Genomic DNA, 22,586 nt, shown 5'->3' with positions numbered 1-22,586 from the left:
AACAAGGTTTTGATGTTTTTTAAACAAATTTGTAACAAATTTTTCTGTTATTTACTTTACATGTTTTAACTAAATTTTTTTTAGAAAAATATTAAGAAACCTTTAAATTATACACTTATACAAACATATTTAAGGTTCATTTAGTTTTTAGTTGAAAATTATTAATAAAATGAAGACAATTACTCCCGAAACAACTAAACACTTGCAAAATTTCTTGAGAACTAGAAAAGCGGATAAAGGAGAGTGGGAGAAAGAAGTTATTGTTTTTGTTGTTTTTATTGGTAGTAAGATCAGCAAACACACGTACTGCTGTGGTAAAGTGTTAGTGAAATTTAATAAAAGCGGAAGGAAAAATCAAAACAAAGTTTGGATTTTATGTCATTTTAAAATAAAACTGTTAAAAAAACGAACTTTTTTTTAAATACATATATATTTTCCATAAAGTTCTGATATGAATTCGACAACCCAATCAACAATAGATTCAGAAATGATGAAAAACTACTTTTTATATACTGAAATTCAGTTTCGTCTAACGTCTAATATCTTTGTGTCCATAGAAGATATACTAGGTCAAGCAATACAATAAAATGTTTGTTAAATGAAACCGAAAGAACTTGCAAAAGCGCACAGTGGGGGAATTTCGGAATGAAATGGAAATAAATCTTTAATTTCTAAATGGATATTCCGATTACAATTAAATTTGCCATGGCTAGTTGAGTTTATGTTTTGAATTTTACTTCAAAGTCCAAAAGTTCGGATATATGAAAAATTGAAAAGGATTTTATAAAATCTTATAAATTTTCGCATTTGAAAATTAAAATTAAATTTTTTGTTATCTACCTTAATCTCGTTTTTTGCTAATATTTGATCCAAATCTTTCTCGGTTTTTTTTTAGATTGATTATTTTTACTTAAAAATCTTTACTGAGTTGAAAGTTATGAGTATTTAAAAAATTATTTAGTTTATAGAAAATTAAAATACATTTTATTATGGATTTATATTTTTTCGAAAGGTAACATTTTAGAAAATATTTTTAGACTTATTTGTATGTAAATTTCAAATTTAAGCCAACATATCTGCTTTTAAAAAATTAAAACCCGTTTTGTATGTCCCAATATACATATTTAAAATTATATTGTAATGGGAATTTTTCGTGCCGGTCTTGGTGCCCTTAATAGAGATTAAATGCAATTTTTGGGTTTTTTTAAGTTTTTTTTGTTGAAAATTTTGGAATTCTCAACAGCAAATCTAAATTTATTTTTGCACTTTTGCATTTTAATCAAAAATATGTAGTATATAAAAATTTATTGCATTAAAAAATGTATTTTCTATTGGGCGTATGACTTAAAAATTCGGGATTTACAATAGATGGCGTATCTTTTGAAAGGGGTTTTTGTTATTAATAACATATATGTCATTTTGAAGGGTACATAAATGTCGCTTATTCTCAGTGTATTAATCTCGATTCAAAAATTTATAACTGTAGTAAATTTCCTTGAAAGCATGACTGGCAAAAACATTTTATTAAACTTTATTTTATCTAAGCACCGCCTTTTAAGGTTTCCAAGTATGCGCTATCCTTATCCATCAAAAATTCTAGACAAAAGAGATTTAGGATGCCAACATACACTAATTAACTTTAAGGCCAACGCCGTTGTCGTCGATATCGTTTTTATTGCACGTTCATGTAAAATTGGCAACATTTTATTTGACTAAATTCGAAATAAAAATAGAATGGAAAAAAACAATAAAACCAGGGTCAAATGGTGCTTTTATAAGGTTTCATCTGCTTACAATTGACAGACAGACATACTGATGGACACAAAAATTGCAAAAATACAAAACACACGAAACATAAATTGTGTCTAATGAGATTTACATTGATTGTACCACCTTCGCCCGACCAACCACAGCAAATGAATGTGCAATTAAAACAATTGGGCCTCCATTTTTCGCCAAGGTGTTTTACAATTACAAGAGTTCGCTGAAAAACACTTGACCAGAGAGTGTGTAACTGAAAAGACGTTTTCTTTTTCTAATTTCATTCCATTGCGGCCAGTTGCTAAATTAAGTCAGAGTATTTGAAGCGTTAGCAAAATGTATTTGCCTTATACCCAGCTACCGGATCCTACGGATAAATTTGAGATTTATGAAGAAATCGCTCAGGGTGTTAATGCCAAAGTGTTTCGGGCCAAAGAGCTGGACAATGATCGTATAGTGGCTTTGAAAATCCAACACTACGATGAGGAACATCAGGTGTCTATAGAGGAGGAATATCATACCCTAAGGGATTATTGCAATAGTCCTAATTTACTGGAGTTCTATGGCGTTTATAAATTGGAAAAGGATAATGGACCAGATGAAATCTGGTTTGTACTAGAGGTGGGTATTTTTTTGATTTCCAAATCAAAAATTTGACTTTATATATGTAACTTGGTTGTTTCTGTTCAATTTAAAAGTACTGTGGCGGTGGTACTGCTGTAGATTTGGTTAATAAATTAATCAAACTGGATCGTCGTATGCGTGAGGAGCATATTTCTTATATAATACGCGAAACTTGTCGCGGAGCCATTGAGCTTAATCGCAATCATGTTTTGCATCGCGATATCCGGGGCGATAATATTTTATTGACCCGCGATGGCCGAGTTAAACTGTGTGACTTTGGTTTGTCTCGTCAAGTAGACTCAACATTTGGTAAACGTGGCACTTGCATTGGTTCTCCATGCTGGATGGCACCCGAAACTGTACAAGCCATGGAAAGCAGTAAGTATTGTCATGTAATGGTTTTAATAGAGTTGAAAATTATGAATGTTTTTTTATTTTAATTTTAGAAGATCCAGAAATTACTACTCGTGTCGATGTTTGGGCCTTGGGTATCACCACCATTGAATTGGCCGATGGCAAACCTCCATTTGCCGATATGCATCCATCGCGTGCATTGTTTCAGATTGTACGCAATCCTCCACCAACATTATTTAAGCCTTCGAATTGGTCACAGCAAATGAACGATTTCATTGCCGAATGTTTGGAAAAGAATCAGGAGAATAGACCCATGATGGTAGAGATGGTGGAACATCCATTTTTGACGGAACTCTTCGAAAACGATGAAGAGGTAATTAGTAATTGTAATTATTTTGAATCCTTTCAATGACGGAGAGATTTAAAAAAAAAAAGAACCGCGGATCCAAAATCGAAATGTTTTCATATAAAAAAGTAAAAAAAACTCCAACTAATCCCCCCCTCCAAATGGTTGACCTAGATCCGCGACTGAATCAATGCAACCGTTTTTTTTTGTCATAAGATTTAGGGAAGATTCCTTAAGATTTCCTCAATATTTTTGCAATCGTGAGAACACGAATTCTTTAAAATATAACCCCGGTACAATAAATGTTTGACGTCTTGACAAATTAAGGTCAAGTCATTTAAATCGGAGGATATTTCCGTCTCAATATATTATCTGGAGAATCTTTTAGGGATTTTAACTAAAAATAGAGAAAAGAATATAGAAATTTATATAAATTGAGAATCGTTCTCAATTACTAATAGAACACTTTCCATTACATATCAATACACAGATGCAAACTGATATACGGGAACTTATTGCCCTCTCCCGTGACGCTGGCGACTTGTATAAGGAACCGGAAATATTTGTCGATACCGGCTACATTAAACGTTTCGAAGGCAAACCGGAACGCATGCATCAGGAAGATTTGGCCGCCATAGAAAATCCCGTGGAGGATAATATTTTAGAAAATCTACGCATTCGTCTGGAAATGGGACAATCTTATTCATTTATTGGTGACATTTTGCTAGCCATTAACTCGAATGATCTGGAAAATGATTTTCCCATGGAATTTCATCAGAAATACAATTGCAAATCGCGCTCAGAAAATTTGCCGCATATTTTCGCCGTGGCCGATGTGGCCTATCAGGATATGTTGCATCATAAGGAGCCGCAACATGTGGTATTTTCGGGAGAAAGTTATTCGGGTAAATCGACCAATGTTAAACTGATGATTAAGCACTTGTGCTATTTGGGTGCCGGCAATAGAGGAGCCACAGATCGTGTGGAGAATTCCATTAAGGCCATTATGATGCTGATCAATGCGGGAACACCCATTAACAATGATTCAACACGCTGTGTGCTGCAGTACTTTTTAACGTTTGGCAAAACTGGCAAGATGTCGGGAGCGGTATTCAATATGTACATGCTGGAAAAGCTAAGAGTTTCTACCATGGATGGGTAAGTAAATTGAATAAATACTTTATTAGTTTTAAATATCTGTGTGTTTTTGATTCCAGAAACCAACATAATTTCCATATATTCTATTTCTTTTACGACTACATGAATGCCGAGGGCTTATTGAAGGAGTACAGTTTAAAGCCAGAACGTGGTTATCGCTATTTGCGCATACCACCCGATGTACCACCTACCAAACTCAAATATCATCGCGATGATCCCCAGGGTAATGTTGAACATTACCGGCAATTTGAGACAATACTCAAGGAACTCGATTTTAATTATAAACAATTGGAAACGATACGTAAAGCGATGGCTGCCATTTTGAATATCGGCAACATACGATTCCGCCAGTCGGGCCGTTATGCCGAAGTAGATAATACCGAAGTTGTGACACGTATTGCTGAATTGTTGAGAGTAGATGAAAAGAAATTCATGTGGTCCCTGACCAACTTCATAATGGTCAAGGGAGGCATAGCGGAAAGACGTCAGTATACCACAGAAGAGGCAAGAGATGCCCGTGATGCAGTGGCCTCCACAATTTACTCTAGATTGGTGGACTGGATCATCAATAAGATCAACATGAATATGGCATTTCCCAGAGCTGTCTTGTAAGTGATCTTAAGCTAAAAATATTTAGAATATTTGTTAATGTTTTTCGCTTTAAAACAGTGGTGACCAGAATACCATTGTCATACATGACATGTTTGGTTTTGAATGTTTCAATCGCAATGGTTTGGAGCAATTGATGATCAATACTTTGAATGAACAACTGCAGTATCATTATAATCAGCGTATATTTGTCAATGAAATGTTGGAAATGGTAAGTAACTAATGTTTATTACAAAACATTTGTATTTTTATTAAAACTATGTAATTGTCTTTTAAAGGAAGCGGAAGATATACAAACGGTCAATCTGAATTTCTATGACAACAAAGTGGCCTTGGATAATCTGCTAACAAAACCCGATGGCCTGTTCTATATCATTGATGATGCCTCACGCATTAGTCAAGATCAAGACTTAATAATGGGTACATTAGTGAAATTTTATCAGTTTTAATAAAACTTTAATTTTCATTATATTTTGTATATTATTTAGATCGCGTTGTTGAGAAACACAGTCAATTTATTAAGAAACACACAGCCACTGAAATTTCGGTGGCTCATTACACGGGACGCATTATTTACGATACACGTGCCTTTACCGATATTAATCGCGATTTTGTGCCACCCGAAATGATTGAGGCTTTTAGGTCGTCGTGTGATGAGAATATCATGATCATGTTTACGAATCAATTAACTAAAGCGGGTAATTTAACCATGAATTTCGAGGTCCAACACAAGGCCGAAGATAATAAAAAAACAGCTTATGTGAGTAAAAATTTAAATTTAAAATTCAGCAATTGATTTTTAAACATTTTCAAATCCATTTACCTTTTTCTTTAGATTCTCAATCACCTAACGAACGGTGTCATATCACAAGTTAATAATCTACGTACTTTGGCTGCCAATTTCCGTTACACTTGCTTGACCATGCTCAAAATTTTAAGCCAAAGCACCAATGTGGGCGTCCATTTTGTACGTTGCATTCGTGCCGACTTGGAATATAAACCCCGAAATTTCCATTTGGATATGGTGCAGCAACAAATGAAGGCATTGGGCGTATTGGATACCGTTATTGGTCGTCAACAGGGCTATTCATGTCGTTTAACATTTGAGGAATTTCTTAAGAGGTTCGTCTTTCGTCTTTTGAATTTCTGAAATTTGAATAATGAAAATAGTGTTGATTTTTTTGAATAGATATCAATTTTTGGCTTTCGATTTTGATGAAACTGTCGATATAACTTCAGAGAATTGCCGTTTGCTATTGATTCGTTTGAAAATGGAAGGCTGGGCTATTGGTAAATCGAAAGTGTTTTTGCGCTACTACAATGATGAATTTTTGGCCAGGTAATTAAGTATTTGTATACAATTTGTATCTATGATTCGTATGATAAACAATTCAAACCCCCACATTGTAAATGTTCAGAATATAGGGCTATATTTGATCATGTAGATCTTTTTAAATCTATTTTCAAAATTATGCTTTCTAAGGCGGATTCCTTTTCTGGAAATATTTGCAATATTTGCCTTTATTTATAAAATCGTATTTTTTTCATTATAAATGAAATCTATTGCAGAATTTGGTCCCAAATTAAAGAAACTTTTAAAAAGAACTGTTCAATATGAATATGTTAAGATCAAACCCTTTATTAAGTCAAGTTCCGTAGCACATTTTCCATTTTGAACGAAAAAATTCTAAAAAGTATCAAACGCTATCTCAAGGGTGAATAAAATCGTGAAACTGATAATTTATTTTAATATCAAGTGATTAAATTCAAAACCAATCAATTAATGATATTTTAAAATTCCTATCAAAGTTCGATTTCTAATGTTGGAGAATGATCCATTTTTTGACAATAATTTATTCTTATTTCTCCAATAGATGTATTCCATTCCGAATTGACTTTTCTAATGAAATGATGATGTTGTTGTAACAGTTCCATTGTTATCGAGAGTTCTTTCTTGAGGAAAGTTTTTCAACCTGTCACCGATTTGACAAAATTTCCGAAGATACAGACGATAGTTTGCTCAAAGTTCTTATCAACTTTTAAAAGATTTGAATAGTCTTGAAAGATATACAGTTTACTGTCGTTTATTTTCGGGCTAAAATGTTTCATCACCTATAATATCTTTAGCACATCGTTTGAATTATATTGATCGAATTTCATCAAACATATGTATATTTTGCACACTTCTTCTCCCTGTTTTTCAATGAATCTGTTGACCATTTGCTGTAAAGTTCACGAACGTATTTATGTTCGCCGTGAAAGATTATTACAGTCTACTGTTTTTTCTTTTTTTATATAATAATCAGACATAATCGACATATGCTAAGTGCGCAAATGACTTAACGGATTTCGCACTCTGAGAAGTCATTTTCCAGTACCACGATCGCATCTTTTTAATTTCATGTGATCAATTGCCACGAATATTGCTTTGTAGCTATTGATATTCAAATCTTAGCTATAGGATACCTCGATTTCACTATAGTCTCAGATGACCTTTCCATATCAATTCTCACACATCTTCCAAATTTTCTGCCATAAAAACCGATTTTAGTAGACCTTCAAGAAGCAAAAACTAACGTCACTCGTTGGTTTAGTAAAGGCATGAGCAAGTCGCCATAATGTTGTTTAGATAATCCTTGGCGAAAATCAATAAACGAAAAAATTCACGAGTTGTTTCAACGAAATTACGAGTATTATTGTAAAAAATGTGCAAATATCAATAGTATGACAAAATGTTCTTAAACTTTAGGTCGCTGATTTCTAATTTGGCGTATCAAAACGAAGTAATAAAACTCATGAGTGAATTCAAAGATAAGTCATTTTGTTCTACGCACAACTATTTACTTTATTAGAAGTAAAATTTAGAATGCAGAATGTACAAATTTTCACGAGAACTAAAAAACTGGATTTATTGAAAAATCAGGTTTCGCTTATATCAACCGATTAGGATAATATATGTATATCGTTCGGGTTATTGTAATGGATCCATTCTTCAAGTAATGATTAGCGTTCAAGCAGCATTTCAGACATACAAAATCGTCTTTCAAGGTCTCTCAGCTTCAATTCGTATGGTACCCAATTTCCCTGCTTTTGGATGAATCCTGCTGCTTGCAAACGTTTGCTGATTGAGTAGCTTCCAATGATTTTACAAGCTCTTGTTGAGTTTGACCACAATCTTAATGGAGTAATGCCTCCAAATCTTGGTGTACAAACTTTCTGTGGCTGGCCTGAACGATCTTTGTATTCCGTGTCAATATCTCCACTTCTGAACTGCACAAACCATCTCTCGCGCATTAAATCCGATGGAACTCATTCACCGTAAGCCTCGGTGAGCAATCGGTATGCTTCAGCGGCACTTTTTTTCAATTTAAGAAGTAAAGCAAAACTTCCCGCATATGACGCTTCATTGGCACAAAATTTGACATTTTCGAAAAAAAAACTTTGTTACACGTGTTCAATAATTAAGTGAGAATAATTGACAGAAATGTATCCTTCAAAATGACATATAAGTTATTAAAAACAAAAAACGCGTTCAAAAGATAGGTAATCTATTGTTAATCCCCAATCGATTTCCATCATAAACTGTCAGTTTTATGATGGAAATCGATTTCGAAAACGAAACTTATTGACTATTAATTTACAGGTGACAGCCTGGTCTTGACTTTGCTAGAAAATAATATCCTTTTGGGTTAAACTATTATTCTTGAAATCGATCGAAAATCATCACACCTTTCCAAAACGTACGTTTCAAAATCTATCGATTTTCATGACATGCCTGTATATTAGGGTGGGTAAAATTGTAGCGATTCTTATTCTATGGATCATTCCAAGAAACATTCTTCCGCAATGTTTGCTCAAAAATGAATTTCGAGCCTGCGGATTTCATCATGAGAAAATCAGATATTCGTCAATTTCCCGAAAAAAGACAATAAAATCAAAAAAATGTACGAAAGAGGCATCTGGCGGCACTCAAAAATAAAAGCCCCACATACACATTTGGCTAGAGAAAATAAAATTTTCTTTTGCCTCGTTTCTTGAATATTTTGGAAAAATACATATTTTGAAAAATCCGGGGGCTCGAAATTCAGAACAAGAATCGCGATTCGTCTTTGTAATCTAATATATTGATACTATACGTAAACTTGGGGCTTTGAAAATCGCTATTTAGAGAGATATATACTTTATAATGTTAATTAGAAAGCCTTTTTTTTATAAACTAGAAAAATCAAAATCGTCCATTTTAAACACTGAATCTACGTTAGAACACATTTTCTTTATATTCTATTTATTTGAACACATTCTATCCATCTTTAGATTATACGAAATCCAAGTAAAGAAAGTCATTAAGGTTCAATCAATGATCAGAGCTCTGTTGGCACGCAAACGTATGAAGGGTGGTAGCAGTGCAGCTAAAGGTAAATATCATAAATTCTACATACTTAAAAACTATAAAGAGAAAATAACATACTAAACTTTTGTATTTTTTAGGCAAAACTGTAGGACATCAAGATGTAGCAGCTGCTAAAATACAAAAAGGTAATGAGAATGAAGGTGATAATGATCATCTACTCAATATACCCGAAGTTGATTATTTAGATATAAGTGAAACAAATTCAGAGGCCGAAGAGACATTCGAAGACGATCGCAAAGAAGAGGCCTTAGCAGCGGCCATGTTAGCTCAACGAGAAAATGCCATACTCGACGATCAAGATGATTAAGAGAACATGTTTTATTATTATTTGTTGCATAACAGTCCAGCGGACGTATTATAAACGTCCTTACTTACTTACATATTCTTAAAAATCAACATATTTATATATTTATTATATGTATATTATACAATACAATACCATACATATTTATTTCACATATAAACGATATTTAAAAAGAATACTACATAGTTAGCTATATATACATAGTATGTATACAACAAATACTTGATATTAAACAAAAGAAATTTCAATAAATTTTGAATGTTAACATTCTGTAACACAAAAAAAAAATAACGTTTTCTTGGTTTCTGGCCAAATTTCTATGGTATAATTTGCATGTTTTCCACAATAAATGTTTTTTTCTTTTTTTTTCATTTAAATGGAATCGTTAGACATTAACAAAGAAATACATTGTAGTAATAGTGTCAGGGGATTACAAAGAAAAGCTGCTTATTACGGTCTTCTTGCAGCACTATTCCAACATTATTATTTATTTATTTATAACATCAATCGATCGATCGAATGAAGCCTCTTATAGACGCAACAAAATAAACTGCAAAAAACTAATATTGAAAATAAATGAAAAATTAATTAAATTAACGCGATGCTAAGAAAAACATATATCAACCACGCAATAGCCTTGACCCATGTAATAAATGTTTTGGTGTTAACACACAAATTCGCAACCTTTCTTCCTTCACTTCTTCTTCCTTGGCAGCCAATAATCTTTAGTTTTATTTAATTGCTTTAAATTGTTGGTTTATTTTATTAACATTTTAATATTCTTTTCTTTTTTTCTTTTTAATTCTTTCTATTTTTATTTGTTTTTTTTTTTTGTGTTTCTTCAGCTTACCGTGGTTTTCGTGAACGCCAACGCTATGCTCCTTTGGTGAATGAAAAGAATGGCCAAATCAATCAAGAGACTGCAGAATTTATACGTCATTATGTGCGTAAATGGCGTGAGAAATCATTGTTCCAAGTTCTTTTGCACTATAGAGCTGTAAAATTTCAAGATTTTGTTAATTTATGCCAACAAGTGAGTAACGAATACATACTTGTAAATACATATTCCTAAACATGGATACATAGTAGGGTGTATCATGTGTAACTTGATTCGAAAATTAACATGCTTAGTTGACAATTCAATGCAAACTTTCTGAAATATTATATTATTAGCCCAAAATCCAAAAAAAAATTTCGAAATTATTAGTTTATCAGAGCTTTTATTTATTATACTTTGAAATAAATTTTTTAGGTTAAAATTTTTTTTGAATTTTTTTTTAAATATTTTTTTTTGTTAATTTATTAGTTTTTCCTATTTTTTTTAATTAGTTAAACAAATTTTTTTCAGAATTAAAATTTTTTTTTTTCAAAATTTTTTATGAAAAAATTTGGGTTAATAAATATTTTTCCCAATTTTTACCCATTATTGGTCCGACTTAATATGGCGTTATATACGTCGTTCCAAAGGTCTTTAAAATATCTATCATTAGATGTCCATATTGTCTATATTAATGACTTAGTAATCCAGATATAAATTGTTCTTAAACCGTGAATGTATGTTTAAGTTGCTTTTTTGAATTAATAACAAAACCAAATTTAATTTTGTTTTTCCAGGTTCACATTTACAATCAGCGTGTTGTGGCTGGTCTTAATAAATGTACACGTACCGTACCTTATGATCGCATTAATACCAGAGAAGTCAATTCCTCACAACTGGGACCCATGCCGGTAAGTTTGAAATTGATGTTCAAAGATTTCTATTCAAATAGTTTTGCATTTTATTCAACACTTAGGTGGCCGTACGTAAATTGCCCATGCGTTTAGATCAAATACCATTCTATGATACCCAGTATATGGTGGATCCGGCCAATTCGATGACAAGACAAACATATACATCAACCGTAACAACGATGGATGATGATGAACCCTGGGATAGTCCATTGCAAAGAAATCCCTCAACGACATCATGTCTATTGACTTATAATGCTTATAAAAAGGAACAGGCCTGTCAAACTAACTGGGATCGCATGGGAGAGAGTGATGTAATCTATAATCAGAATTTCTATCGTGATCCTAATATAATGAGGAGGTTAGTCTTTTACATAATAGAAATTAAAAAAAAAAAAAAATATTTATATTGTATGAGTGTATTTTTTGTCTCAGAAATCAAATGCAGATGCAAATGAATGCCTACAACAGCTACAGCAACTACAATAATGCATACCCTCCACCCTGGCAAGGCAATCGCAATAGCTCTAGGCGTAATAGTTTGAAAAATTATCCTGCACCACCGCCTCCACCTATGCCGCCCATGCAACAGAACATGTATAACAGGCAGCCAATGAATCAGCCACAACAGAACATGCGTAATTCGTATCCACCGGCTCAAAATCCTGTTAATGAGTTACAAAATCTAATAGGCCGCCGTGATTATAATGAGGATGTAGGTTAAGTTTTCTCTTTATGGCAAGAGCCACAATTTTATGCTTGAGTTTTTTTGCAGAATTCTGAAGAACCACCATTCAATTTTAAGGCCATGCTACGCAAAACCAATTATAATAGACCTGAAAACAATTCCACAACCTATGAATTCAATCAGAACAATCAATCGTTTCAGCCGCCAAAACTACGACCCACCGGTAGACGCTTTGAGGAGAGTAATGCGCCACAATACGGAGCTGCTAATAAGTTTGGTCAACGTAATATGGAAACGCAGTCTTCGAACCAGCAGTCTAGCAGTTATTCAAATGATTACAGCAATGACAGATCAACCGAAGAGGCTGGTGGCAACAATGACGAAGAAGAATATGAAATTTAAATTTTGTAAAATTTTTCTTGTTTTTGCCATGCAGAAATCATAAAATATTATACGATTATATTATAATGGTTTATATATTTTTATAATGATGATGATGATAATGATGATACTGATACTTGGTTTGGAATTCTTCTAATAAAAGCAAATAAAAATTAAATAAAACTCGCTGAAAGATTTTCTTTGTTTTTTTCTCTTTTCTTCTTGCCTTAATTATTATTGAAAGAACATTTTAATTTAAATTTTAGAAATCTGTAAAAGGAATGAGTTTTTTTTAAATTCTAAACACTTTTAAAATTCTTTTAAAGAACATTTCACTTAAACTTGTCCACAAAATGGTCCACATTATTGTCTTTGGTTAAAACTAATTTACAAAGAAGGTTGTAGGAAAAAATTTGCAGCACAAACTTACGTTAATACATGAGCAAATATATAGAACATTGTTGAAATTGTGAAACTTATAAATCCAAATCAGGTTCTCTTAAGCCTTCTGAGTGCATTTTGCGACCAGACAGTTCCAACATAACACGATCTTCCAAATTTTGATCCAATATCGAACGTTTATTGGTGCCCTGTAGGAAAATACAAAAAAAGATACAGTAGTTGTTGTTTTAATTTATTAAAATAGTTGTGTACTTACATCCTCTTCCTCATCACTGTCTTCTCCTTGTTTGGGTTCATCTCCTATACCCCAAACTTCTAGATTCCGTATACGAAAGTCTTTACGTTTACTTAGCTGGACATAATCCTTATATGTGGTGCAGGACTCCGCGCTATGACCCAGACCGTATTCACAGTCTAGCCATAGACCCCAATAATTAAATTGACCACCCATTCCCTAGTGAAATAAAAAACAATTTGGTGAAATAAATTCTTTTATAAAAAAAAATCTGTTTTTATTGATAAAACAAGTAAGAGATCTATATTCGGCTGTGCCGAATCTTATATACCCTTCACCAAATTATACTTTAAAATACAAATTTTTAATATTTTTAGGTAAGCAAAATTTAGAAATTTTTTTTTATTTTTTTTACAATTTTTTTTTTAATTTTTTTTAAATTTATTAGTGAAAATAAAATTTTTGGTGGAAAAAATTCGGGTTAAAAAATATTTTTCCCGATTTTGTAGGTCCAACTTACTATATATCTATCTATCTATTATATATCTATATATATAAAATACAAAAAATGTTTCTACCTATGTCCGTTATAGACTCTGAGACCATCCAACCGATTAGCTATAAACTTGTATCATTGTAAAGGAAATTTCCTGAATATGGTTTTAGACACCTAAAATACTACATTAGGTCACTTCGGTCCATTCGTAAAGAAGATTTTCGAATTTTCTCATACAAACATTTTTCATCTAATATACATGTTCCGAATGAATTAGAGTTGGGTTTATTAGCTCAGTGAAGTGACCGCTCTTTTCAGCTCAGCTCACTGAAATGAACTAGGTCGCTCTTTTAGCTCATTAGCTCAGTATGTTGTATAATGACCATTTCATTTTGAGAATTGCTTGTAGTGAATTAAATCAATTATTTCTGTTGTTAGTTGTAAAAACACACAGTCTTTTGACAATTAGAGATTTATGCGTGAAATAATTGATTAAAATTTTAAAAAAACCAAATTGTATTTTATTTAAACTAATATTTTTGCGGAAAAAAGAGTTAATTTTTTATTATTTCTAATTTCCGATACTAACCAAATGTTTAGACCAGGGAAGCGCAAAAATAGAAATTGTAGTTTGTGTACATGCAAAGTAAATTAATAAAGTAGACTCAGTAGAACAGCTGACTATTTTTTTTACTTTGGTCTGAACTGTCAATTACTTGTGGTTGTTGTGGCGAAAAATACAACAAGCCCAAAAGCAAAAACAACAACAGGCAACTTTGACAGCTCAGACCTTAAACCAAAAACAAAATTGCTTGTGGTTTTTGTAAATGTTGTATTTGTTGTAGTACTGTCGCTACTTTATTAATTTACTTTGTGTACATGTATGGGTTAAAAATAAAAAAATCGCAACAACATCAAGCAACAGAATGAAATATTTGTATTTTTACGCTCTATTGTTTGCAACTTTGTTATTTGTATTTTTTACGCTCTTGATGTGTGTTTTGTTTACTTTCGGGTTGTGTACGTTTAAATTCACGAAAATGTTCCTTAAATTCAGAAATTCTAAACTGTCATTACAAAAAAACAGCGAAAATCCCACGATAGGTCGCTAATTTCAATTACAATTATTATTTTAACAATAACAATTATGTATTTCCCTTTTTCATTATTTTTTTATGAAATTTACTTACAAACTGTAGCAATACTCTTTCTTTATTTCATTCTACATCACCATACCATAAATAAATTCACACTCATTCAATAGCACACATATAAAAATTCCTTCATGAAAACAAAAACAATTTGAATAACTCTAATAATTCTTGAAACAAAAATATATACGCGGCAGCATACGATCATATACAGTGAGTGTCACTCAAAATCGTACAACATATTTTTTTTTTAAATATTATGAAATTATACAGGCAATAATAGGTTTATATAAAAAATTAAAAGTAATTTTATTAATTGGAACAAAAAATATGTATTTCAACAAAAAAGTTATCAAAACCTCAATTCGTTAAAAAAATATTGATGAAAATTAAAGAACATCACAAAATTCATATTTCACTTAAATTCGTACAATTATATTAAATTATAATTAAAACTTTAAAAATTAAACAAAATGTTAATATTAAATAATCCTAATACTTTGTAGGGTATCATTTGCTATTTTTTAGTGCCTTTACGATTTAAAATGAAGCGTTGATATTCTGGGCACTGACAGTCTTACCCAATTTTTTTATTTGTGGATAAGGGCAATTAAAATTATACCCAATTTTCTGATAGGTAAATAGCACACACAATATAAAAATAGCATTTTAAAATATTTCCAAAACATCAACATTCTAAAACTAATGAATAAAATTTGACTACGATGGTGTACGATTTTAAGTGACATTCACTGTACATACATAACAAACCTACATCCGAATGATCGTTTTATTTTTGTAGGACACAATACTCACTCACTTCTCAATGTCAGTGAGCGAAAGAATGTTACAGAATTGACGAGTAAAGTGAAACATGAGAATCATTGAAGATGACAAATGAATGTGCTTGTGCAGCTCTTTCATGAGTACTGAAAGAAACATGAGCATTAAACGATCAGTGCTCAGTTGAAAACGCTCAGTGCTGAGCTGATGACAAATGAATGTGCTTGTGCAGCTCTTTCATGAGTACTGAAAGAAACATGAGCATAAAACGCTCAGTGCTCAGTTGAAAACGCTCAGTGCTGAGCTGAAAACGCTCAGTATGATGAATGATTCACTTCGCTCAGTTGAGTGAATCGTTCAATTGAACTAGGTCATTCATGAGCTACACAACTCTAGAATGAATTCAAAAACGGCTGGACCGATTTTAATGAAATTTTCAGGGAATCATCAGAATAGCCTAGCTGTTACCCGCTAGTCTAAAGTCAGATTTTTGATTTTCGGGGTCTGTGGGCTTAGGGGTGTGTCAAAATCAAATTTTTACATTATACCGCTAATGCCATCTATATATATAAAAGAGGTCTGGACCGATTTTGATAAAATTTTCAGGAAATCTTCAGAATTGCCGAGCGGCTAACACTGTATAATCAGATTTTTAATATTCGGTCTGTGGGCGGATGGGCGTATAAAAATCAAATTTTTACATTATACCGCTAATGCCCTATATTTCATAAAAATGGATGTGTGTATGTATGTTCCATATGGACTCAAAAATGGCTGGACCGATTTTGATGAAATTTTCACGGAATCTTCAGAATGTGATAAACAATTTTGTTTACTCTTGCATATTAGGTCCATGAATAAGAAATTTCCATACGAAATTTTGAATTCATTGGAACCAGCTGAAATGCCACTACATGTATTAACATTGAAGGTTGGATCACCGACTTTAACCGACACTCTATATTAAAATCGAGATCGAGATGCAATATAAAACAGATGTTTTCTAAGGGCCAGCAATGCGGACCGGGTTCAGCTAGCCTTATATACATCGTTGCAATTAACTTAGAAATATCTATCATTAGATATTCATATTGTATATATTAATGACTTAGTAATCCAGATATAGATAAAAAAATATGCCAAAAATCGAGGTTGTCCCGGATTTTCCTTATATCTTAGCCATTTGTGGGCCAATTATGTCGATTTTAAATAGGAACCGAGCTGGAAGAATTCCCGATATATTGATGTATCAATCATGTTTGTAAGTTAGTTGGGGCCTAGGGAAAGTTTATTTCAACATACAGACGGACAAACAGACATGGATATATCGACTTCGCTATCCATAACGATCCAGAATATATAAACTTCGTAGGGCCGCACGAAGGGTATGAAAAAATTATTCTTTTGGAACGACTCTGGAAAGTTCTCTTATCAATGATTTTTACTTGAAATTGTCACCCCTTAAGAACGGTTCTACCTTGAACTACACCATTTCCAATTGTGGAGCAGATTAATAATGTTCATAGTTATTAAAGAGATAATTTTATATTCTATTTTTCTTCAACTAATTTTTAGTTTACAAATAAAATTTAGTTTTTTCCAAAACAAAATTCTAAGATTTTTTATGGATCAATGACGTTCTTTTGGAACTAGTTCCCACTAAATTTCTGAAGTAGTGATTTTGGAACAAGTTCTAAAATATTCTATTATTTGAATTGAAACAAGTGTAATTCGAACTAAGGTAAAGCCAACAAATTGAACAGCTATTTGCTCAATTCATTAAAAACGAATTTAGTATTTTACTAGTTGGAATTAAAAACGGTGTTATGAAAAATACGCAATTATTATTATTTCTTCAGACAAATTAAACTGACTATAACAAGAAGCGTTTAATATATGATACAGAATAATCATTTGAGTTTATATTAAAACAAAAGCTTTAGCTTTGATTTAATGATGATACTTGTATAAGCGCTGCTTAGGTACACAGCGGTCATTTAAATTATTTTCAGTCAGTTTATTTTAATATTTTTTAAGAAATAATTAAATTTGTTATTAAGGGAAGTAAGTTTCTATAATGATTTCAACATTTGCTTGTTGTATTCATGTTTAATGGAAAAGCTCAAAAACAAATAAAATATTGTACTTACCAAACCATTTGGCATTGTCTGTTGATTTAAATTCAAATACTGATAATGATCATTATAGCCCGTGGTATTAAAACAACGCATGCCGGGACTTAAAGTAAACAACATTGAGCTATCATCACCTTGAAAACAAAAATAATGATGACACAAATTCTTAAATAAACAAATAAACAAACTCCACTACATACCTAGAAAATTAGGGCCTAAAACCCATGATTCGGGCGCATAGCCAGCAAAGATATAATGATCTTCATCCTCCACAACCAAAAGAGTAGGACCACGTTTAAGCAATTTACCCAACATGGTGGAAAAACTTTCGCCCATTATTTTCGAAGAAAACAAAAAACGCCATTTATTTCTTAAATCAGCGGGCATATTGCTATTAATATAAATCACATGTGGTATATCCAATATTGGTGAATAATTTGTACCGCTGGGTAGACCTTTCGAAATAAAAACAAATAACATTAGGAAATTCATTTCAAAAATAAATGTTTATGAAAAATACCTTCTTGTATGGGTAGTATTTGCTGACTGGTGTGTTGTGAACCCAATTTGCCATTTTTGCCATTATTAGAACCATACAGATGAGAGAAAACGTTACGCCATATTATGAGAAAGGTAGGATTTATTTGCAACCATTTCTCTAAAGCATACAGAGAAGCTGTAGACTCTGTTTCCGTTTCCTTATCCAGCAGGCGTATCAAACCTTTGGCAAAACACTGTGCCGAACGATCATTACAGTGATAGCCAAATTTAAGCCATGATTCATATTCTGTTGAATTTCTAGCTCTCATTATATGCAAATAACTTAATAAAACTGAAGTAATATACTGAAATGTATTGGAAATTGTTGTTGTTGTTAATGTTTATAGATAAATACAAATAAATATTACCATTTCAAGTTGTTTTAAATCAATTTCATCCGCTGACTTTCCTCCCAAAGACAAGTGTATAAAATTGATTTGTTCATCTAAAGAGCCTCGTTCAACTATGTAATAAGGTTCGGTATATTTTCTAAAAGCTATCGTGCCAACTCGTTGAGCTTGTCGTTGCTGTTGTTTTTGTTGTGGTGTGGGCGTTGCAGTATACAGAAAATTTGCAATAAACTGGGCTAAACTTTTATCGACAATCGTGGACCATGTTTCCTAAAACAGAAGAATTGAAAATAAGTATGTAGTTGAGTACACTATTACTCTCTAGATGCCTTTAGATTAAAAAGATTTTTTGTGAAAAAAATTAAATTTTTTTTTTTGCCGAAAATATTTTTTAGGTACAAATCGATATCTTGGTATTTTTGTAAAAAAAAATATTCTTTGCAGAAAATAAATTGATAAACATAAAAACTTAATTTTTATGGTAAAATATATTTTTGTAAAAAAAAAAAAATATTTCGACTTTACCGAATTTACCTCAACCCTCCCAAATTTGATAAAATTTGATACACAGATTCTTTATGGTCATACAAAATTTAATGTTGCTCAAAAATTATAAATTCGCTTTGGTTATTTTCGAGGTTCAAAGTTCAAAATGTACAAAAGTTCAAATGTACAATGGTGTAAACCCCTCAATTTTAACTTTTTTTCATTTTTTAGGGAAAACATTTTATTTTAGTGAAAATCTGTATTTTTAGTAAAAAACTGATTTGTTTCGAAAATATAAAATTTTGTGCCAACAATGCGTCATGTCATATTCGGGAAGTTTTACTTTACTTCTTTAATTTGAGAAAAAGTGCAGCTGAAACACAGCGATTGCTCACCAAAGCTTATGATGAATGGGTTCCATCGGCTTCAACGTCAAAACAGTTTGAAGACCAAGAATTGGAGGCATTTCTACATTAAGATTGTTGTCAAACTCAACAAGAGCTTGCAAAATCATTGGGACCTACTCAAGCAGCAATTTCAAAATGTTTGCGAGCAGCAGGGAAATTGGGTACCATACGAATTGAAGCCAAGAGTCATTGAAAGACGACTTTGCATGTCTGAAATGATGCTTGGGCACTATAAAAGAATAACATTTTTGCACCGAATCATTACTTGCGATGAAAACTGGATCCATTACGATAACCCGAAGCGTAAGAGATCGTATGTGAACCCCAGCTGAATCGACTCCAAAGCCAAATACCCATGGCGCTAAGGTAATGCACTGTATTTGATGGGACACAAAGGGTCTTATCTATTATGAGCTGCTGAAATCTGACCAGACCATCGCAAGGAACCAATACCGAACGCAACTGATTCGTTTGAAGCCTGCATTGGCCGGAAAACACCCAGAATATGCGGCCAGACATGAAATCGCAATATTCCATCATGACAATGCTAGGCTAACATGTTGTAATAGTTGTTAAAAACTATTTAGAAATAAGTTGTTGGGAAGTTTTGCCTCACCCGCTTTATAGTCCGTCCGACTACTATTTGTTTCGATCGAAGCAGAACGCTCTCTCTGGGATACGCTTCACTTTGAAACAGAGTATCCGATATTGGTTCGATTCGTTCTTGGCCTCAAAAAATGAGCAGTTCTTTCGGAATCATAGCTAACAATGGCAAAAGTTTAAAAATAAAAGCTAAAATTTTTAAAAAATTTCGCTTTTTTAAGTCATACAGCCAATAATATACTGTTTTTTAATCGTAAACTGGTTTCTTAGTGGAAAACCGTTTCCTTCGTTTTTTTTTTTGTGAAAATAAATTTTTTTTTATTGATAAACTTTTTTTTAATGAAAAACTTGGTTTTTAAATTTGTTTTTTGAGAAAAACTGGTTTTTAGCGGAATTCGATTTTCTAGTCCAGAACTATATTTTTTAGTGCCAAATCGTTTCTATAGTAGAAATTGGATCTATATGTGAAACAGCATTTTTTAGGGAAAATGTTTCGTTTAGGGAAAAAACTTTTTTTTGGAAACAGTTTTTTGGTGGAAAAATTTTTTTTTATGAAAAAAAAATATTTTTAAGTTAAATATGTAGTTTTTTATGATACATTTTCTTTCAGTCATCTGTAGAAACTTCTACTTTGCTAATATGATTACTCACATTACTTTAAATCGCCTCAAATAACAAGATCTAGAGAACAGAGATTTATAAATAAGTTTGTTACACATCAGATATTAATAGATATTCTAAATAACAGACAATTATTATTAATAAAATTAATAATAAAACAAATTAAATGATTTAAAACGTAATAGAGGATTAGATTAACAATAAGATTTTAGTGAAAAAACGTTTTTGTATAACAAAAGCAATGTTTGCCGTTATGATTATAACGGTAAATACACATTTTATATGCATGAATAACAGACCAATGTGTATTATATTTAAATCTAAATCTAAAAAATATTGTCAATTAGTCCAACAAATAAATGTGTACATTCATACATACATACATATGTATGTATGTAATAATTATTGTTTGATTTCTTTTGTGTACTTATTGTCGTCGTACAGTGTTTGTTTGATCAATTTGTTGTTGTCCGTTTCATTTAGGAAGCACTCATTTAACTGTAAGTTGTATAACGTTAAATTTTCTTTATTTCATTATCAATTTCCTTAGACGATCTGCATAAACAAACAAACCAACAAACATACAAACAAATAATTGCCATTAACGCTGGCTGGCATTGTCAGTCATCGTTTTGATTTGCTTCTTTTCGCTTTAATTGCTTTCGTCATCATGATCGTTTTACATGTTATCAGCTAAAGATACATTAGTGTGTTGTTCCCTCTTATTATGTGTGCTTTTTTATTAATTGTTATCCATCACAAGCAGTTGTTAAATATGTAGGTCTTTGATGTCTTATGACTTTATTTAAAATTTTTTTTGTTTTTTTTCGTTTTTATAGAAAATCCAATACGAATTCCTTATACAATAAATATGTGTAAGTATACACTTTTTTTGTGCCTGGCTAGTATAATTTGTAGGAAACAAATCCACTGACCTTGCATTTTTTTGTATTTTATATCAAAAAACTTTTGTTTGTTTATGCCAGGGATCTTGTTACATTTTGAATTTATTTTATTGCGTGGTATGATGTAAATATGGGCAAGCAAATACCGGTTTAGCTTGTGGTTTATTGATACTTACCAATAATTTGTTTTCCGTAATTTTCTCTGTATGTCCTCCTGATGTGTGACGAAATGAATGTTCCAAAACTTTCAGTTCGTCAGCTGTAAAAGGTAGTTGTTCGCCTTTTTTGGCCTGTTGATTACCCATTTTTTTAAAAAGTTTATTTGCCAATAAAATATATTCGAAAGCGTATGAAAACAAAACTAAAACAAAACGTTTTTTACAATCGACCAGTAAATTCTTCTTTGATGTGGTGTTATGATGGAGAATGAAAGAGGAAACAACTCAAAACAAAGCAGAGATGTTATCCACAACAAACAGCTGACTCAATAAAATGACAATTGCAACGGGTGGCATCATTAACAAGCAAGTTTTTCTAATTGGTAACCAAGGTTGCCAATTCTTTAGCGCAGAAAATGGCTAGATTGTGCTGGGGAAATAAAAAATTACTAGAAATGCAAATACACCAAGTAACTGAAAAAAATCGATGCAAATTATCTCTTAATTTAGTGAAGTTAAATTTAACATGTAAATATTTTATTTTAAAAAAGATACACTTCTTCAGTTTCAAGCAATGGTATAAATCAATTTAGTGATATTTTTGTAATTACTCTATCTTAAAAAAATTTTAATTTTGAATGCAAAACCCTCTATGTTTTTGAATATTTTCATTATAATTCCATTATTTTGTATAATTTTCAGTTACGAAATATTTTTCTTACTTATTTTGATGAATCTAACGAAATATTTTAAATTGACTAACGCGTTTTCGAGATATCGCCCATTACATAAATATTTTAGCCGGAATAGATACTATAAGAATTTAATATTCCTTATTAACAGATGATTTTAAATATATTCCGTCTATATGTCTCGTTCCCATCCGCCAGAAAATGTATTTTAAGGAAAATAATAAGGACATGTAGGTTTTGCAACTCGCTTCCCATTGA

At 31.7% G+C, this 22,586-nt stretch overlaps 2 protein-coding genes across 2 annotated transcripts; one reads left to right on the top strand and one right to left on the bottom strand.

The window, feature by feature from the left end:
• Nucleotides 1-2,064: 2,064 nt before the first annotated feature.
• Nucleotides 2,065-12,531, top strand: ninaC (STKc_myosinIII_N_like and MYSc_Myo21 domain-containing protein ninaC). Its single transcript, XM_065499705.1, is given in 16 exon segments — nucleotides 2,065-2,382; nucleotides 2,460-2,763; nucleotides 2,832-3,112; nucleotides 3,576-4,243; nucleotides 4,303-4,851; nucleotides 4,913-5,063; nucleotides 5,131-5,272; nucleotides 5,341-5,974; nucleotides 6,042-6,191; nucleotides 9,167-9,267; nucleotides 9,341-9,388; nucleotides 10,413-10,600; nucleotides 11,182-11,295; nucleotides 11,361-11,656; nucleotides 11,731-12,010; nucleotides 12,071-12,531. Coding segments are annotated over 16 exon segments (4,506 nt in total). The 5' UTR covers nucleotides 2,065-2,097; the 3' UTR covers nucleotides 12,386-12,531.
• A 28-nt stretch (nucleotides 12,532-12,559) lies between these two features.
• On the bottom strand, nucleotides 12,560-21,912 carry LOC135950176 (MTOR-associated protein MEAK7). The gene is made up of 7 exons (XM_065499704.1): nucleotides 21,655-21,912; nucleotides 18,475-18,726; nucleotides 18,087-18,411; nucleotides 17,767-18,021; nucleotides 17,582-17,700; nucleotides 13,023-13,220; nucleotides 12,560-12,954 (listed from the first exon to the last, which is right to left on the bottom strand). Exons 1-7 carry the CDS (start codon nucleotides 21,781-21,783, stop codon nucleotides 12,841-12,843), a joined length of 1,392 nt encoding a protein of 463 aa, XP_065355776.1. The 5' UTR covers nucleotides 21,784-21,912; the 3' UTR covers nucleotides 12,560-12,840.
• Between the last annotated feature and the right edge of the window lie 674 nt (nucleotides 21,913-22,586).

The sequence above is a fragment of the Calliphora vicina genome, chromosome 2 (assembly GCF_958450345.1).
Source record: "Calliphora vicina chromosome 2, idCalVici1.1, whole genome shotgun sequence".
NCBI lineage: Eukaryota > Metazoa > Arthropoda > Insecta > Diptera > Calliphoridae > Calliphora > Calliphora vicina.
This window is presented reverse-complemented; position numbering and strand designations above follow the sequence as displayed.